Source organism: Lathamus discolor, chromosome 6 (assembly GCF_037157495.1).
Source record: "Lathamus discolor isolate bLatDis1 chromosome 6, bLatDis1.hap1, whole genome shotgun sequence".
Lineage (NCBI taxonomy): Eukaryota > Metazoa > Chordata > Aves > Psittaciformes > Psittacidae > Lathamus > Lathamus discolor.
In genome coordinates this window covers 84,172,048-84,190,171 of record NC_088889.1, presented here as the reverse complement: position 1 = coordinate 84,190,171, position 18,124 = coordinate 84,172,048, and the positions used below count along the sequence as shown (strand labels likewise).

General features: G+C 42.3%; 1 protein-coding gene across 2 annotated transcripts; it reads left to right on the top strand.

Moving 5' to 3' along the window:
* The first annotated feature begins 602 nt into the window (after positions 1–602).
* Positions 603–17,770, top strand: RAC1 (Rac family small GTPase 1). Of its 2 annotated transcripts, XM_065684345.1 has the most exons (7): positions 603–811; positions 9,688–9,759; positions 11,166–11,283; positions 13,580–13,636; positions 15,106–15,168; positions 15,849–16,008; positions 16,159–17,770. In XM_065684345.1, the coding sequence occupies exons 1-7, from the start codon at positions 777–779 to the stop codon at positions 16,287–16,289; spliced, it is 636 nt and encodes a 211-aa protein (XP_065540417.1). In that variant the 5' UTR covers positions 603–776; the 3' UTR covers positions 16,290–17,770. The 2 variants fall into 2 exon arrangements, with proteins under 2 accessions (XP_065540417.1, XP_065540419.1); XM_065684347.1 differs by lacking the exon at positions 13,580–13,636 and having other exon boundaries at positions 606–811.
* The last annotated feature ends 354 nt before the right edge of the window (positions 17,771–18,124 follow it).

Below are 18,124 nucleotides of genomic sequence, written 5' to 3'. Positions count from 1 at the left end.
CGGGTGGCTGGATGAGGAAAATGGCAGCAACCCCCTGCAGCACTTCAGGAGCATTGTGGGTTGCCTCTGGTAACTTGAGTTTCATCTGCACAGTACATCTGCAGGGAAAACGTTAATTTCACGTTAACACGCTTCACAAGATGAAGAACGAGATTGCTGCATGGTGTCCTGGCAGTGGATGGTCGCAAGGTTTGTGCAAGACTCTTGTCAAGAGTAAGACAGGACCCTTGTTTCTCAGCGCATGCCATCACATTTCAGCAGGGCTCTCAATGATTAAACAAAAACCAAGGGATCACCCTAGGGGCTTCCCTGGTCCTGAGGCCAAGGGAGCCAGGGGAAAGCCGCCTCACTCCCTTGACCGGCTAGGTACCACAAGCATGGCAACTGCTTCTGCTCGGCGGCGCGCGGGGCCGAGCGCTGCCGAACGCACCCGAAGCCCTCCGGCGTGACGGAGAAACCCGAGCGCTGCCGAAGCGGCCCGAAGCGCGCTCGGCGCCGTGCGCTGTCTGACCGAAGAGGCCCGAAGCGGCAGCGCCGAAGTGGCCCTTGTGAGGGCGGGACCGCGGGGCCGAGCACAGCCCGGCCGGATGTGAGTGAGTGGAGCGGCCGCTTCCTGTTCCCCGCAGCCCGCCCTCTCCGCCTTGGGTGGTGGCCGCTGCTCGTCCCCGCTCCCAGGCACAGGGCGGAGGCGGCTGCGACCTGGTGCGGAGACCGCCACCGGCTCGCTTCTTGCGTGGCCTTCCCCGTTCAGCAGCAGGACCCGCGGCGCAGGCCCGATGCAGGCCATTAAGTGTGTGGTGGTGGGCGACGGGTAAGTCTGAGGCGATCCCTCGGCCGGGCCCTCGCGGCGAGGAGCTCTGCCGGCTCCGCGGGGAAGGGGGAGAGCGTCCGCCCGTGGGGCGGGGAGCGCCGCGGGCTGCATGGGCCCCGCCGCAAGTTGTGGGCGCCCCCGCCGCGGGGCCCTTGCGCAGCCCCAGCGCCCTGAGGGGCGCGGGGCTCCGCGGGGCTGGGGGTGTTCGCGCCGAGGCGGGGTGCGGTGGGTGTGGGGTGGCGGCCGCGGCTTCCTGCTGGTGGCGGGGGAGGGGAGGGAAGGGAAGCGTGGGGCAAGGCGGTGACTGCTGCTAGCAAATGGTGGCTGCCTTCCGCGGGAGCGAGAAGCGAGGCTGCAGCGCGGGTGTCCGTGAGCGGGGGATGGCTCCCGTGCTGGCTTCCTCCCCGAGCCCCGGATTGCTGCTGGGTTGCAGATTAATTCATATTCGTGCTTACGGAAGTGGCTTTCGTCGGCCGTGGTGCGGGAGGGGTGCACTAAGGGGTGCGCCCCTTCCCGGCTCGCCCAGGAGCTGCCCCTTGCGTCTGGTGATCTTCCTATCACTAGAAATACCAAAGTAATCAAAGGGTATTAAAAAAAGATACCATGCCTTTAATGATGTGACAAATTTAATACTGAATCTGAAATATATTTTGTGAAAGTAGCGAACTTATTTCTTATTCCTGCTTATAGCTTGACTTTTGACATCTGATTTCTTGCTGTAAAACCAAGTGAAATGTGCCAGACTAAGCAGATCATAAATACTTGTGAGCAGGGACTGTTTTTCTGCATGTGTGCATCTAGTTCTGTAAAGTTCCTACTTAAAGGAGACTGATAAAGCATTTAGAATACAAGTCATTTGCAGTATACTGTAAAGAACTGTTACTCTTACAGCTTTTGAATATGGTGTTACTTGTAAGTGGAACCACTTGAGGATGCTTTTTAGAATCAAGTTAACTCTTAACTTTATTTCAGTGTGAGGAATACTGGAATTGTGGGGAAAGAGTCTGTGTGTTTGCTACTTTTGAATAGTCTCCATGATGCTATTCCCATCAACTTGGAGGCATTCATTCGCTTACTGGATGTCAGAGCTCAGGGGAACATCATAGGCCGGCTGGAAAACAAGACTTCTCTTATGCAGAGGGTTTTTTCTTCCCTTAGGAAACAAAAATCCCAGTTCCAATTTCCTTAGGAGAAACAAAAAAAAAAAGTGTAGGCCAAACATAGTTGGTATCACAGCAAACTTCTGTAGATGGTGAAGTGTAGCTAAATGGTCTTGCCACTGTCTGTAATTTCATGTCATGGGCTCATCTTCAGTTTATTTGTCTGGATTTTTTTTTTTGTTGTTGTTGTTGCTATGCTTTTTAAAATGTAGAAACCTTGAAAAGGTGGCAGGTATGGTTGAGAGATAAATTTACTCTGTGTGACAAACTTGTTTTGACTTGCTGTGTAAGATTTTGAGCAATATGAACATGAAAGTGGTATCCTGACAAATGAAGACTGTTCATAGTAATATAGTTCTTTGATGCTAGGTGGGATAACCATGGACTGTTCTTTTAGTTATATTGATTTTGAACCCAACACATTGGCTTTTCTATTATATATTTTTTAATTCAGCTGATCTATGTTGTCCGTAACAATGCTGTAAATAAACGCAATTCATCATGTTTGGGTGGGGAAAGAAGTTCAGTCTACTTCTTTTACTAGATTTGATAACTCAGCACAGAAAAACTGTATAACATTCAGTAATTCATTCAACAATACAGTTCTTTTGGTCATTTCCTTTGTAAACCATCCCGCTTTGTAATGTGTTTATTGTTCTTTGTCTTGGAAGTGAAAGTGGTGTAACTCTACCTGAATTCTGTACATGTGTGAACAAGATACAGTAATTTGTTTTCCTTCTTCCTTAGTTAGCAACAAGTATTTCTTTGGGTTCCATTCAGGTAATATTGCTCTTTTTTGGTAGCTTTGTATCATTCTCCATTTTTTTTTTTAATATCTATTTTTTTTTAAATATTTGACTATTTGTGTTTCCCTGTGTTGCTGCTGCTTCAAAACTTCAAGCGTTACACGTATTCTAGGAAATGTGCAGTGTTTGCCTTAGATAAGGCTGAAGCTTTATGTTTCTGTGAAACAATGTGAGTTAAAGATTTGCTTATGTGATATGAAACTTAGGTATTGTTTTATGTACCCTCCCCAAAGGTCTGCTGGGAACAAAGTAAACAAAGCTGTAAAAGTACCTGTGTGATTCTTGGTTTCTAAGTTAGTAAGCGAGTGGGCTGATTCTCATAAGTAACTCATAAGTTTGTTGTTGGACCTTTGTCTAGTACCTGTTTAGACAACTAATCTAACTAGCAAACCCTGGCATATGTGCTAGTTGTGCTATCGTATTTTGCCCTTGGTTTTTTTCCCTCTCTGAGGCTTGTTTGGTGGAAAATAAATGGCAACTGTTGCTTCTTGATGAGACAGAGCAGTAGGAATGTGCAGGACAGATGAAGAGCACTCCACTTGAATAACTGCAGGAGTTGCTGTTGATTGACACTTGAGAAAAAGCATTGATGTGAGTTATTTTTAGCAGCTTTTGTTTTCACTCTATAAAGGCAGCTGTTAAGTGGTATGAAATCGCCAGTGATGTCATGTAGGGGAAGTTAGGGGAAATTCTGTGTTCTGGAGGAGTGATTACTAGATGCTACAGGATTTGTCATATTTTATGCTCTTTTGTAGGCATTTTCTAATTGTAGAAATACTGTAAGAACAAGAGCAGCCCCTGCTTGGAATTCTACTTAATTGGAGGCCTTATTTGCTAGAGCAATGCAATGTTTGTATAAGATGCGGAACACTTGAGGTCCCTCCTGTGCAGTATGTAGCATGTGGTGACCTGGAATTTAGTAACTTGTGTTAACGAACTTTTAAAGTTTAAAAAATGTAGTAGTGTTGCAGGTACTGACCAGGGTATTTGGGAGAGGGTGTGTCACAGTGAGTAAAACAGCTTATCTGGCAGAGCCTGATGTAACTAAAGTTGCTCTAGTAAAAATACAGAACCTTGTATCTCAGGATGGTCCTAGAAAAACTTCAGCTACTCTTCTAATGTTTTGAGTGAAAACCTGTACTGCTGTGCATCATGTCTGCTAGGGAGGTAGTTCATGTGGATCAAAGAATGAAATGATGTAATCAAAGCTTTTTATGAAGGCTGCCACCTGTTTGCAGATACCAGCATTTCTGGAATTAAACCACAAGTATTTCAGCTGGCCTCCATTACCATGGCTGCAAATGAGAACTAAATTCTCACAATTAGTTTTTAGTTGCAGGAAAGCTCTCGACCATCTGTGCAGCTCTGATGCCTTTAGAGTGAAAGAAATGCTGGTGCAGGTCCTCCAATGGCATTTTCAGTGCATGTCACATACCATGGCTCCAAGTGGCTCTAATGCAGTGGGGAAACTTCATAAAGCTTGTTAGTGTCAGTAAGGCCAGGAAAGAGATGACATGTTTTGTTTTCAGGAATTAATACATGTATGGTTATATAAATACATTGATTCCTGGATGGGACCCAGAAGCAGTAAGGGGATCAGTGCTGCCTTTTGTAAGCCTTTCACTTACTAAGTGGTTAAAATGCTGGATTTCTGTAAGCCATATTTTTAATTACAGTCAAATGTTACTGGTTTCATTTATGTAATAGTGGGTGGACAGAGCTATGATTAAGTAATTGTTAGAAATCTTGTTATGACTAATCTTGGTTTGGTGTTATTTTTGCTTCTTAGTCTCAGCCTTTATGTACGAGGATTTGTATTTTGCCAAACAGTTTGACTTCCGTATTAAAGCAACTCTCTCTAAAGAGAAGTCTCAAAAGTTGGTAAAGTACTTAGAGGAGGTACTTTATAAATAAAGGTAGGCAGTAGTGTTTATTTTTAAGACTGGTGACCATAATGATATGATTTGTAGGGCAGGGAGCCAAAAGGCAAGGAAAAGCAGGAAACCTGGATGGAGCAAGTCTGAAACAGGGTTGTTGAACGTGTTTTTTCTTGTTTAAATGACTGGCTGATTGGTGCTGCAGAAACACACTGCAGCCACTTCTAAGTTGGCAGTGAAATCTCTTGCCATCTCCTTCCTGTGCTGTTTTGATTAGCCAGAGCAGACTCACCAGTTTCAATGCAAGATGAGCAAAGGAGCCAGGGTGCAGAGAAAATTATCCACTGCTGAAAATGTAGAGTTTGACATTAATTTGTCGTAAGCTGAAATTATCTGTAATGAACCTACTGGAAAATAAAGCATCAGCTAGAACAGATTCTAGAAGCATGAGAGCACTTAGCCTTTGCACCTCCAGAAATTTCCCAAAGTAGCCAGCTTTTGTTCCTCTTAGTATTTTGAAGGGTTTCATGTTTGTCCTTTGTAAGCTGGAGCAGCAGATCCTGCTTTATAGTGTTGTGAGTGCAATTCAGTAATATATTCAAACTGATCTAACTGATAGCTCAGGGAGCTTTCCTGAAGTTCTTGTCCTGGCTTGTCGCAGTCAGTGAATGCCAGTGCAAGAGATAAGATGGGATCCCTTCTTCTGACAGCTGTTATACGAGCTGCATTGTCATACTGCTACCTGAGGATTTCCCACAGAAGCTTTTGAAGGGTAAATACCTTTTCTACTTCTGAGCACAAGTACATCTGTGGAGTAATAGGGGAAGTCGGAGACCACCCCCCAAATCCTCAATTATGTTACAGTATTAAAGAAACTTTAGGGTAAAATGTAGCTGCTAATTCTGGGATGGAATGTGGTAAACACGCACCAAATCTACCCTACGACAGTTCCCCAGGCGCCACTGTGACCTTAGCTTATGCCAAGATAGAATCATAGAATCATAGAATAGTTAGGGTTGGGAAGGACCTTAAGATCATCTAGTTCCAGCCCCCTGCCGTGGGCAGGGACACCTCACACTAAACCATGCCACCCGAGGCTTTGTCCAACCTGGCCTGGAACACTGCCAGGGATGGAGCATTCACGACTTCCCTGGGCAACCCATTCCAGTGCCTCACCACCCTAACAGGAAAGAATTTCTTCCTTATATCTAATCTAAATTTCCCTTGTTTAAATTTTAACCTGTTACCCCTTGTCCTGTCACTACAGTCCCTGACAAAGAGTCCCTCCCCAGCATCACTATAGGCCCCCTTCAGGTACTGGAAGGCTGCTATGAGGTCTCCACACAGCCTTCTCTTCTCCAGGCTGAACAGCCCCAACTTCCTCAGCCTGTCTTCATACGGGAGGTGTTCCAGTCCCCTGATCATCCTCGTGGCCCTCCTCTGGACTTGTTCCAGCAGTTCCATGTCCTTTTTATGTTGAGGACACCAGAACTGCACACAATACTCCAGGTAAGCTCTCACAAGAGCAGAGTAGAAGGACAGGATCACCTCCTTCAACCTGCTGGTCACACTCCTTTTGATGCAGCCCAGGATACGGTTGGCTTTCTGGGCTGCAGGTGCACACTGCCGGCTCATGTTCATTTTCTCATTGACCAACACCCCCAAGTCCTTCTCCGCAGGGCTGCTCTGAATCTCTTCTTTAGAATAATATAAACTGAAAGGAGAGTGAGCTCACCATGGCAAGTCTCTGTTATACTCCTCGCAGGCATGGGGATGTAAAGAGGCCATGTCCTGATAAACCATTTAGCAACTGACCAACAAGGATTGTAAAGTGAGAGTGTCACACCAAAATAGGTATGACTAGAGCCACTCAAGCTTCATAGGTACTTACTCAGGCACCATAGGTGTTTAGTTAAAGCTCATATATTTAAGCTCAAAATCATATTTTGGTAAAATTCCATAGTTATTTAGTTAAGAAATTGAAACATGTATTGCTGTGAAAGAGCCTGAACAGATACAGGGGCCTCTTAAAGTGTCAGGAGACCTGAGGAATGGCAGTGATTTATGATGGGAACTGATAGCTAGAGTAGGCAGACTGAGAAAAGCCAGACTGAGGGAAAACAGAAGCGAGAAAATAAGACTGGGGAAAAATAAGACTTAAGAAACCTGTAATCAAGAAGGACTATTCTTGAGATCTGCTATATTCTGACAACACCTGGGCCGTTGTCAAAATGTGTTATTCATGAGTGAGAAAAACATTATTGGGTATCCTATGGTGAACTATCTTCATTGTAATCTTATTTTAGTACTAAAAATCACACCCAGAGGTCAAAAGACCCCTGCCTGGGTTAGGAGGTCCTGCATAAACATGTGTAGTTAAGCATTTAGTTATGTGATCCTTATACAAGTTAGTTGATCAGTTGGTAAAAGATGGGAGTGTTATGAGGAGTTGTTATTCCAACTAGATCCTATAAATCTGTGAAATTGGGGGGGGAATTGAGAGGGAAGACTCCATCATCACTGATGGGATCATTGACAGGCTGAAGCTGTCTTTTCTCCCCCATAGGGTCACCTGTTGGTTGGTCTGTGCTCATTTCATGATCAGTTTTTAGCTGGTTTTATATATAATTTTCACACTTGTTCTCACAGTATTTTATATTGTCACTCGTAATCTTCAAACCTTAAAGCAATCTCAAAATTATATAATAAAAATTCTCAGTTAAGATCTATTTCGTGTGAGTTTCTCGAGACTTGAATTGACTTACAGTTGGCTTAAAAACTTAGAAAATGTTGACTTGGTGGGTGAACCTGCTCCTGTGTACCCTGAATAGGACAGTCAAATCCCCCTCCGACACAGTGTGCTGTCCTGAGGAGTGCCTCCAGAGGGCTCTGATGGCGTTCAAGGGTCTCTTTCCTGGGGGCGGTAACAAACCTGTCACAGGTGAAGGGGTGAAATCTTCCCCCTTATGGGGAGGAGTGTGTGTGTGTGTGTATGCCGTTTACTGGGGTAAAGACCCCCTTAAAGTTACAACATCCCAAGCCTGTTATTACAGGAAAATGTTCAGAGGTTGTACGTACCAGGAACAGAATTAAACACCCCATTTTTGTTGTAGTTACAACTTGGTAAAAGAGAGTGCATGCTGAAAGGACAAAACGATAATCTGTGCAAGGAGCTGGCATCTTCCTTCCATAGAAGCGGGTGTGAAAAGTAGCATGGAAACTGCAGGATATGATCAGAGAGTTGCAGCAGATGGGATATTGTGCTGGCTGTCAGCTCAGGAGCATAAAATGAAAACTGAAAAATAGACAGGTAGGGTAAAATCCTAGATAATTTTGCACACTGAAGCAACTCTCAGTCATTTAAGGTAATGTTGTCAGGTGCTGCTGATAACTTCTTGGGCTTATGCAGTATGGAACCGCATAAAGTTCAGTGGAGAGACTTCATTACAGATTGGGCTACAACATATGCAGTAATACACTTACAGTTGTGACAAAGCTCAGATTTCCTTAACCTGCCTTAAGTTGTGAGTCACTAGCTATGGCTGGCTGGCTGGCTAATAATGCTGAGTGTTACATCCTTTTAAAGAAAATTTTGATATTTGAAGGGGCAGTCCCCATGCTTCCAAAGCAAGAGAAGAAATGCAGTGATTTAAGTGGAAGATACACAGTAAAATTCAGATATGACTGCCTTGGAGCATTTGCAGCTGGAGAGCCAGCAAGCCCTTGACAAAAAGTTTGTAAGTTATTTTTTTTTTTTTCTTCTGCAGAAGCTAAATGGTAATAGGATAATTTTAGAAATAGCATTTGGTATTTGGTTCTTGGGTTGGGTTTGTTTGGGTGTTTTATTCTTTTTGTTTGATGTTTTTTATGTTAACTGTAGTTTTAGACTAAAACTTTAATGAGTTCCTTCAGTTTGTGAAATACACAGTTCAGGAAGCTCATGAGTCAAGCCTAATATTAATGGCAAGATTGTATGTGCAAGTACAGTCAGGTTTCAAAGTTAACTGGCTTTGAGCAAATCGTTGTAGTGATAAACCATCTGCAAGACAAGGCAGTTTTCCTTGCATGGTAGCTCAGAGGGAGTGATGGGAAGGCTGCAGGCCTTGCTGGGCATTAGCGCTTTTGAGGAGCTAGATGCACACACATGTCTGGAATCTCTCATGCTGTTAAAGGATTGTGTCTTCCAAGTAAGAAGGCAGCATGGGAGCCAGTCTGCAGCATCAGAAACACTCTTTGCAGTCCATTTAAAAAAAAAGAAATATGGTTCAATTTCAAGTTTTCCAGTCCTTTAATTGAAACTGTAACAAAAACTCAGTGGTGTCGTTAACCTGATGTTTGACTCTAGACAAGATGTGGGGAGGAGGGTGGAGAGGGAAGGAGCTGGCTGCCAGAGTTTTGAAAGAACCTTGAACAGAACCTTGCCCTACCCCCATTTGAGGCTGTTCAGAATTAGAGCAGTGGGGAAAGATTCAGTATTCCAAGTTCTCTGATCTATAAATCAGTTTACAAAATGTTTGAATAGTTGATGAATGGATGGGGGGAGTCATTCAGGTACTCAGAAGTAATGATGTGTTGAGGAGCTCTACTTTTCAAGCTTTTTCGGACTTAATGTGAAAGCATACCATTTCCTGGGAAAAATAGTGGGTTTGGAATTGTGTAAAGGAAATACTGGAAATACTTCTCAGGTTCGTTTCCAGTTTCAGGGGTTTGGAGTAAGGTGGTCTTGGTGCATATTCACTCATGTGTCCAGCAGATGTTGGAAGTCTTAGTATTTGTGGGATTTTTTTGCCTCAAGATTGAAAAAAAAAGTAATTTGCCATTTCACAAAGTGGGTTTTATATGAGGTGTGTTTTCACTACTGGTAATCTTAAGGCTACAGTTTATTGACTGTTCTCCTGTACAAAAGTGACTACTGACACTCAGTTGTTCCTTAGATGACTGGATATAGTTAGTTTTTTTTTCATTAAAAGGAATATTATTTCTCATTATTCAAGATTAATTTGTTTTACATGTGAACTTTCTCTTTTTTACAGTGCTGTAGGTAAAACATGCCTACTCATCAGTTACACAACCAATGCATTTCCTGGAGAATATATACCCACTGTGTAAGTACTAACAAAACCCTAAGAACTCATTTATGTCACATTCTCTGTGCTTACTGCCAGCCCAGATTCCTTATTTGAATTGTTTGAATTGGCTGCAAACACCCCTCAGTTTCATCCTAAATGTTTAACTGAGTATCTAGGTGTGTGCTGTAAGGAGCAGCACTTTGAGCTTTGCTCAAGTGCTTTGAGCACTTTGCTCAGCACAGTCATACCAGGGCTGCTTAATGTCCTGTCAGTTTTGCCTCCATCTGCCCTCTAGCCCTAGCTTATTAAGGACTAACATTTTATCAGATGCTGTTCTCTTTTAAACTGACATATTATTTCTGTCTTTAGTATCATCCATAATAAGTAATCCCAAGGCTGTGCAACTTGTAAAACATTGTATCATAGCCAGAAGTAGTTGGTTTACATGATTAATTTTTTTCCATTTGTTCTTTCTACTTTCTGTGCTACTGCCAATCTTGTGCTGAGCCAGCCACAGCTCTAGAGTTCCACAGGCAAGATTATGGGGACTCGTTTATTTTGGTGCTTCCCCTTTTCTTGCAAGTAATTATTTGTCAGTATCAGTATTAGTGTAGTTCTGTTTCCGAGAGCCTGTGTGGAGGAGGCGTTTTATACATGAGCAGCTTCTTTGCCCTTTTCAGATGTCTTTATCTGGCTATATTGTTCTCTGTGAGAATGGATGAGTTTTTCAGACAACAGAATACATTCTAATGAGATTTACAGATGATTTTTGTTACCCTTCCAAGGAAGTGTTGTCTTGATTACTCCCATTTCCTTTTTCTTTTTTTTTTTCAGACTAATTCACATTTTTGCATTACAGTATACTTGTGTTCCCAGTGAGCTTAGTTTAGACTCAACAAGTCATTAAGACCTTTGTGCTCACAATGGTAATGAGATAAAAATGGTGCCTCTACTTGCCCCTGGTTATTAACTTTGATATTTCATTGGAGGGGGTTTTGGTTAGCAGCATTACCAAGTGTTTTGTTGTGCTTTTTCTTCTCTTACCTACTGTTGTTAGGAAGGATTCCTTGGTTGTTGCACATCTGTCTTCTATCTTACAAAATGAGACAGATTAACTTGCTGACCCACGAAGACTGGAAGGTACTTTCTGAGTATACCATCTGCTTTCCTGCACTTACTGAGATTAACACTTCCTTTGGAAGAGTAATGAAAAAGATGACTTCTGTTCGGACTGGGCCAAGTCTGTTCCACACATCTTTTTCTTCCATTACTCAATACCAGGCTCAGTATTTAAAGAACAACTTTACTGTTTCTGGGGATCAGAAGGATGCAATAAAAATGTTCCCTTTCCTGATGCTCCCAATTAGGACTCTGTAGGGAAAAAGTGCTCAGCGCCCTGGGTACTGCAAGCAAATGCAGCTAACTCTCCCTTTATTTTTTAGTTTTGACAACTACTCTGCTAATGTAATGGTCGATGGAAAACCGGTGAATCTAGGTTTGTGGGATACAGCTGGTCAAGAGGACTATGACAGACTACGTCCACTCTCCTATCCGCAAACAGTAAGAACTACAGTGTGAAACTAGAAACAATCTATACAGCTTTGTCTAACCTAAAGGTTTTCTCTTTTTGAACATTAGGGAAAAGTTATCACTTCTGGAGATGTATTTTTTAGTAACAGTGACTTGCTGCAAGCTATCTTCAATCTTTGTACAGTTGTACAAATGTTAACATTTGCATGCTTGTGTATTTGTGTGTACCAATACTTGTTGGCTTTTGTGTAGTTGCAGCCTCAGACTCAGCTAGAATGCTTGATTTAAAATAGGAAAAAACAAAAAAACCCCCCCAAACCAAGCCCCAAAACAAAACCAAAAACCCCTCAGTGAATAGTCTCATCAGTTAGTCCATTGATTTTAAGGTTAGCATGCCTGCCAAAAGCAGGGTTTATTTTTGTTTTTAGGCACATGTTTGGCTGCAACCTGACACTGTCACTGCTAAGCACTTGATATTGTTAGTCTGTGAAGATGTTCTAAATGTGAGAGGCAGAATGAATGAAGATATTATTGGGATTGACAGTGGCTGCATCGGAGCTTTCAAATGTACTTAAGACCATGGCTATTTTATTACTTACTATAGCTTGTGCTATAACATCAATACAAATGTGCTTCTGTCTTCCATGCTTGCAACTGGTTAAGTCCTGCCTGCATGCTGCATCCTTCCGTGTATAAGGAAAATGCTGAAGTAATCTGCTCTTTGCTTTTCAGTGTGACTGCAGCTACAGTTAATAATACGTGCAGAAGCTGGTTTTCTAGTCTCTTTACAGCAGTTACTTTTATATGGTGGAGCTGTGCTATAAGAAAGATGGTAATTTTCAGGGGGTTTGGCATTGATTATTGTTGTTGCTAACTGTCAAATACATATTCAGTGCTAACAGTGTAAAAAGCAGAATTGTTCCAGTTACTCTACAGAATAACTGAGTAACTGGTCTCTTGAATAATGTGACTCTTACTTAAGAAACTCTGGTGCTTTTTTGGTTTTGGAATTTTTTTTTTTTTTTTTTTAAGGAAACTGTCTTAATTCACAATTTTCCTTAACTCACTGATCACTAACTGTCACAATTAGGCTTTCCCCTCCATTACAATACCCAGGATAGATGTGAACTTGCCAGTTGTAGGCAGCTCTAGTAGAAATGCCAGAAGTACCTGCCTTTCCTAGGAAGTGAGACAATGGAAAGCTGTTTTTCTCTAATACCTAGATCTTTACAGGATATCTAAAATATGTCTCAACATAGAGAAAGTTATGATGAAAGATCACAAAGTAGTGTGAGAAAGCAGAGCTGTTCCTGCTGTATGACAGAGACAGAATGCATGTGCCTGTCTTCAGCCTCCTAAAATAACAGTGGCTTTCTGATACACTGCAAAAGAATTCCATGTCAATCTAAGCATACTTTTGGGGAAAAAAAAAAAAATCTGTGCAAGCATGGTAACTGTTAAGTAAAGGTCTGAAGTACTTCCAGTTATTTGGATTGTTTCTTACAGCAGAAAATGAAACAGGGTGGTAAGTCTTGGCACTCCTTATGAAGCAGCTTTCAGATGTTTGCCTTGTGCAATAGGCAAGAATCATCATCACTTAAGGGACAGAACCCCCAAAATACTAACAAAAAGTACAGGGGAGCAGAGCAGTAGAGCCGATGAAGCCTGATTTTTTTTTAAGATCTGTGTTCAGCCACCTTCTTCCTTCAGTGTGCTACTTAAAACCCGCCCCTCACATTTTGGTGGCCCTCCATTTCCCTGTATCTGCACCTGAGCTATGTTCTGGGTGAGGTGGAAGCAGGTTTTGCTGGGGACTTGGCCAATGTGTGGATCCCCATTAGCCTCCTGGCAGTTCAGCAGCTGTCGACTTCATAGTAAGGACTTTGCTGTAGTGGAGGCATTAATTTGGGTCTTTTTGCTTTATTATTTTTTTTTCCTCCCTTAAAATATTCAGGAGTTTAATACCTTCTCCTGATTGCATTTGAAATCTACCACTATTTCAAAATATTTGGGTAAGGAAGATGGGACAGAAAAGGTGGCTTCCTTGGGAGACCAAACCTAAAAGCAAATTAAGTTAGGAGGATGCTTTTTGTGAGAGGTTTCCTCTTGTGAGGTTCCTCTCGCAGTGAAGACAGACATTTACAGGTTTGTGGGGAAGTCTGGTGGCCTGTTCTGGATGGAGGCAGTTGTTTGTGCTGAATCACAGGGCAGTGTCTCCCTTGAGAAGAAAAGCCATTTTGTGAGTATTTGTGAGCACAAATTGCTGACTGAGAATATTTCCCCTTAAATCCATTTTAGGAGTAACTTTATCTCCTACTGTTATTAGGTTGGAGGAACCAATGGTAAGAATCTATCTTCCAGTCTGACAGATCAACCTATTGCCGTATGTAAAACTTTAAATAAACTTCAGTTCCAAGTTCTGTCATCTTGTCTTGCTTATGATAGTGATAAATTGGCCCCTATTTTTTAAACAACTACTTTTCTTGGAACTATTGCATTGCTGCAGCTGAGAACTCCATTACCAAATCTCTCTATACAAGTTGCTAAGACCAAACCTTTACTTGGAAATAAATAGCTTTTCTTCCTGCTTAAGATCATGACTACACTGAAGCTAGTAAAAGAGATTCTGCATAATGTGCAGAACTTCAGCCACCACAAACCTGCACATTGGAAAACAGAAGTAGTGGCCATAGTATCACGTTATTTGATGTTGTTTCTTTCTTCTTCTGGGACGCTGCTACAGCAACTTGTTGGGGTGATGCATGAACAACCGGGTTGCAAGTGCTTAGCAGTGCAGATGTCAGCTGCTGACCTAACAAAATGCCTTGAAATGCAGCACAATCAACTAACATTCTGAAATGCCTGATTCTGTAACACATTTGATACCGGGATAAGTATGGATGCAGAGGTAGGTTGGGGAAAGTTGGGCTTGTTTGAGAGATGCTGATTGAGTTCGGGGTCATTCAGCAAGATTACAGCCTTCATCAGCTTAAAGAAAATGAATTTTGCGGTTATTCTGAATGCTTCCAGACAACAGTGTATATGAAGCTCATTGGTTTTTGAAGGGGGTTGGTATAAATGTGCTCTAAAATGTTTTTACCAGGTCTTATGATCTTTCTTTTGCCTTCAGTTGAAAAGTGAGATGTGCAAGATCCCTGACTTCTGAACCCACTTCTGAAGTTTTCAATGCTCTTAATCCTAATGTTGTTATAGAGAAATTTTGAGATCTTTTTTATATTGGCAGTCAGTAGAAGTGACAGTTGTACAAGATTCCTTCTGATTTGGACACAGAAATAATAATTGTAGAAGTTATTGTATGACTCTGTTATTCCATACTGTATACTTTGCCCTTGCAATCAAAGACTTTAGTGTATTAATAGTATATTAATACTTAAAAAGGGAATGTCAAGGGTTAACTCACTTAAGAGGCCTGCAGAGAGTATCCAACCTCAGGTTAGAAGGCAGTCTTGACTCTTTCTGTGCTTGTGTGGTTTTGGGTTTTTTTTCTGAATGTCAGTGAAGGAGAGGGGACATTTAGGGAGGAAAAGAAGCTTGCAGTGCAATGCTGCTAGAGTTATAGTTGCTGGCTCCTGCAATAGCTGATTGTAAACCTGACTACAGTGTATTTGTTGGTGGTTTTCCCCCTCTTTGTGTCTGCTTGTAGCTGCCTGGGAATGGATTTCCCACTGGGACAGCTGCCTCCAACTGTTACGTGCAACTGTACTATTGACCTTGCTTTTTGCAAGTGTGATGCAGCTGACAGGGTGGTACAAGTGTGGCTAGTATTGGCCTCTTCATGAGCTTTTACAATAGTTACTCTGATGTGCTAACTTCTATCAACTTGTTTTGTAGGATGTCTTCTTAATCTGCTTTTCCCTTGTGAGTCCTGCTTCCTTTGAAAATGTCCGTGCTAAGGTGAGTACAAGCTGGTATCATTTTATTTCTTAAGTGTTCAGCATACTGCTCACTTTGCAGCAGTGAATGGAAAATAGGAAGTGATTTATTTTTGGCAGGCAAAGTTTGTGAACTATAGTCTGAAAAGTCAGAAATCCATTTGCCCAAGTCAGCCATGGTAGTTCAGGGCACATGAAATGCTATGAATTGTTCTCTGATACAGTGATAGAATAATAGTAGTTTTAAGAGTGTTCAGCTGACGAGGTGCTGAGATCACAAACAGGAACTTCCCTTTTAATGCAATTTACAGAAAAATATTAAAAACCAAGTGCATATAATAATGAGGTTTATACCACTTGTGTGCTGCTGCTGTTTGCAGTCCGTTCATGTCTGTGGACAACTCAGCTGTATGGCACTGGGGAAACCTCACAAAGAGGCTGGTCTCTGTGGGTGAGGGAAGTACAGATCAGGGCTCTCTTGGCGTGTGGAGAAAATCCAGCCCTCGGTAGGGTGAGCTTTTAACGTATATGGAAATACCCATTGGCTTCATTAGAAGTGTTTCGCAATTGTCTGCTCTTTTCTGATACTGCTTTGATGAGGTGTCACATTCTCCCTTTCCTCTTTGACTCTGGAAAGTGTCATGAAGGGCTGGAAGCCCTTGTGGGAATCTGCCCCCCCCAACCCACACTGTTTCTTTGCAGTGGTATCCTGAGGTGCGGCACCATTGTCCCAACACTCCCATCATTTTAGTGGGCACCAAACTTGATCTCCGGGATGATAAGGACACTATTGAAAAACTGAAGGAGAAGAAGCTGACTCCCATCACCTACCCACAGGGCCTTGCAATGGCAAAAGAGATCGGTAGGATGGCAGCGGGGTTAATGTTGAGCTATACTTCGTTTGTGTTAGATGTACCTCAAAAATAAGTGCCTGGCTTTTGTTGCAGTTAGCTTGCAGCAGTGCTGCTCCGACTGGGAAAGCTGCTTTGTAACAGCCTTTCTGCTTCCACAGGTGCAGTGAAATACCTCGAATGCTCAGCACTTACGCAGCGAGGCCTCAAGACAGTGTTTGATGAAGCCATCCGAGCAGTTCTGTGCCCCCCTCCTGTAAAGAAGAGGAAGAGAAAATGTCTGCTGCTGTAAACATTACCCTCCCCCACCCCACTTCAAACCCTGTGCTTTGCTCAGAACAATGGAGCATTCACACTCAATGCCAAGTTTTTCTGTTATAAATTAGTTCTTTTCCACAAATTCTTGAACCAATCAAAAATTTCAGTTTCCTTTTGTTTCAAGAATGACAGTTACCTTCTAAAAGCAAACTCCTGAAAAGACAAACGTATGTAAAGCCTTATTTTTAAAATCCTATTCTTGCTCAATTAAGTGTTGCCAAACTATCTGCTGAACTAAGTTGTGGTGTTGTGCTACAAACACTAAGCACTAAACTGTTTTTTAAAGATTCTTGAAGATGACTCTAATTTCTGGTAGGAAACGCAAAAACACTTTCTAGTTTTTCACAGTAAGTAGCAGTACCGGGTCATTAGTGACACACTGCACTCAAATGTGGCTATTACTAAATGGTTCCTCAACCCACAGTCATTGCACAGCGTCGTAGATCAAACCCGAGTTGCTGGCAATGACTGACACCCGTGAGTCACAGTGTAAAATGCTTTATTGTGGGTAAGGGCTTGGTTGCAATCTAGTTCTTGCTGCTGTGATCTAAAGAATAACTAACTATTCGTACTGAAGTGTATCTAGTCCTTTTGACAGCTTTGTGTTGTGATGGATAAAGGAAATAGTGGGTTGGATCAAATGATAGTGCCAGACAGTATTTCGACGCCGTACAGCTGACTTACACTACACTGCCAGGGTAGTTGAAACTGAACTGACTCTTAGTGCAGGTTAACACCAGGGCCTGCTGTCCCAGAGGTGCAGCAGTGGAAGAGAGGTTGGTGTTCACAGGTAAATTCCGTTGAATTTCAAGTAGGGCATTTGTTTAGGTACAACTCCGAACCAGTCATTCCCGCAACTGTTGCGTAGTAAATGCTTTTCTTGTAGGATCTCTTCTTACTGAGCAATATAACTTGTATTTTAAAACCTTTCTGATGATACACATTTGCTTTTTTTTTTTTTTTTTTTGAGTAGAATGTTGAAGCATATCCTCCTTATTTTCCTGTTATTTCTGACCCAGTAAGTTATATGCTTTCTGAGGAGCTTTTACTCTATTAACTAGGTGTAAAAATCATGTGAAGCAGCTTTACACATTTTAGTAATTTTTGTATTTTAAACCTCTATAAACAACAAACTTTCTCACCTGTCCCTCTTTGCAAGCTCTCCCCACCACTGTAATGTTACTAATGCAGACAAGTGTTCTTTATGTCACTACATGTACGTGTGCAGCATAGGCTGAGTAATGGTAACCTGGGTCTGTGAGGTTCTGTAAACTAGTGCTCATGTTCTGTACATTCTAAGCAGGCAGGAATACGATGTTGAACTACACCCTTTCAACCACTAAAGCAAAATTTACAAGTAAAAGTTGCAAAATTGTGAAGTTTTTACATTGATCTTTTGCTAATGCAATTAGCAGTATGTTTTGCATGTAAGACTTAATAAATCCTTGAATCATATGTGTGGTAATGTTTGAGTTTCTCAGCAAGTGTTCTTGTTCTTGCACCACTCTGTTTCAGAGTTGTTTCTCTGCTGGCACCAGCAGGCTGGTGCAGTGCTCCACACTGGTGGTGTGAGGGGTGCCCTGATGTGAAGAACCAGAATTAAATACAGCAGTCAGCACAATTTCTTTGGAGGCCATGCATTATCAGTCGAGGTGTTAGTCACGCCTGTATCTGCTTGTGCAGTGTTTTAAAGCTGCTGCCACCCAGCGGAAAAAACACTCATTTCACCCTGTTGTGTACAAAGAAGAGCGCCTTTCCTCTAAAACTGTGACTAGCTTTTAACAGCTGGTAAAATGATGTCTCTGTGTT

What these genes read in the sequence shown, in the direction of transcription:
- RAC1 (XM_065684345.1), top strand. Translation starts at nt 777, where the DNA reads ATGCAGGCCATTAAGTGTGTGGTGGTGGGCGACGG. An exon ending in GGAGAATATATACCCACTGT is followed by an intron (nt 9,760 to 11,165) that starts GTAAGTACTAAC and finishes TTTATTTTTTAG; the next exon opens with TTTTGACAACTACTCTGCTA. An exon ending in TGCAATGGCAAAAGAGATCG is followed by an intron (nt 16,009 to 16,158) that starts GTAGGATGGCAG and finishes CTGCTTCCACAG; the next exon opens with GTGCAGTGAAATACCTCGAA.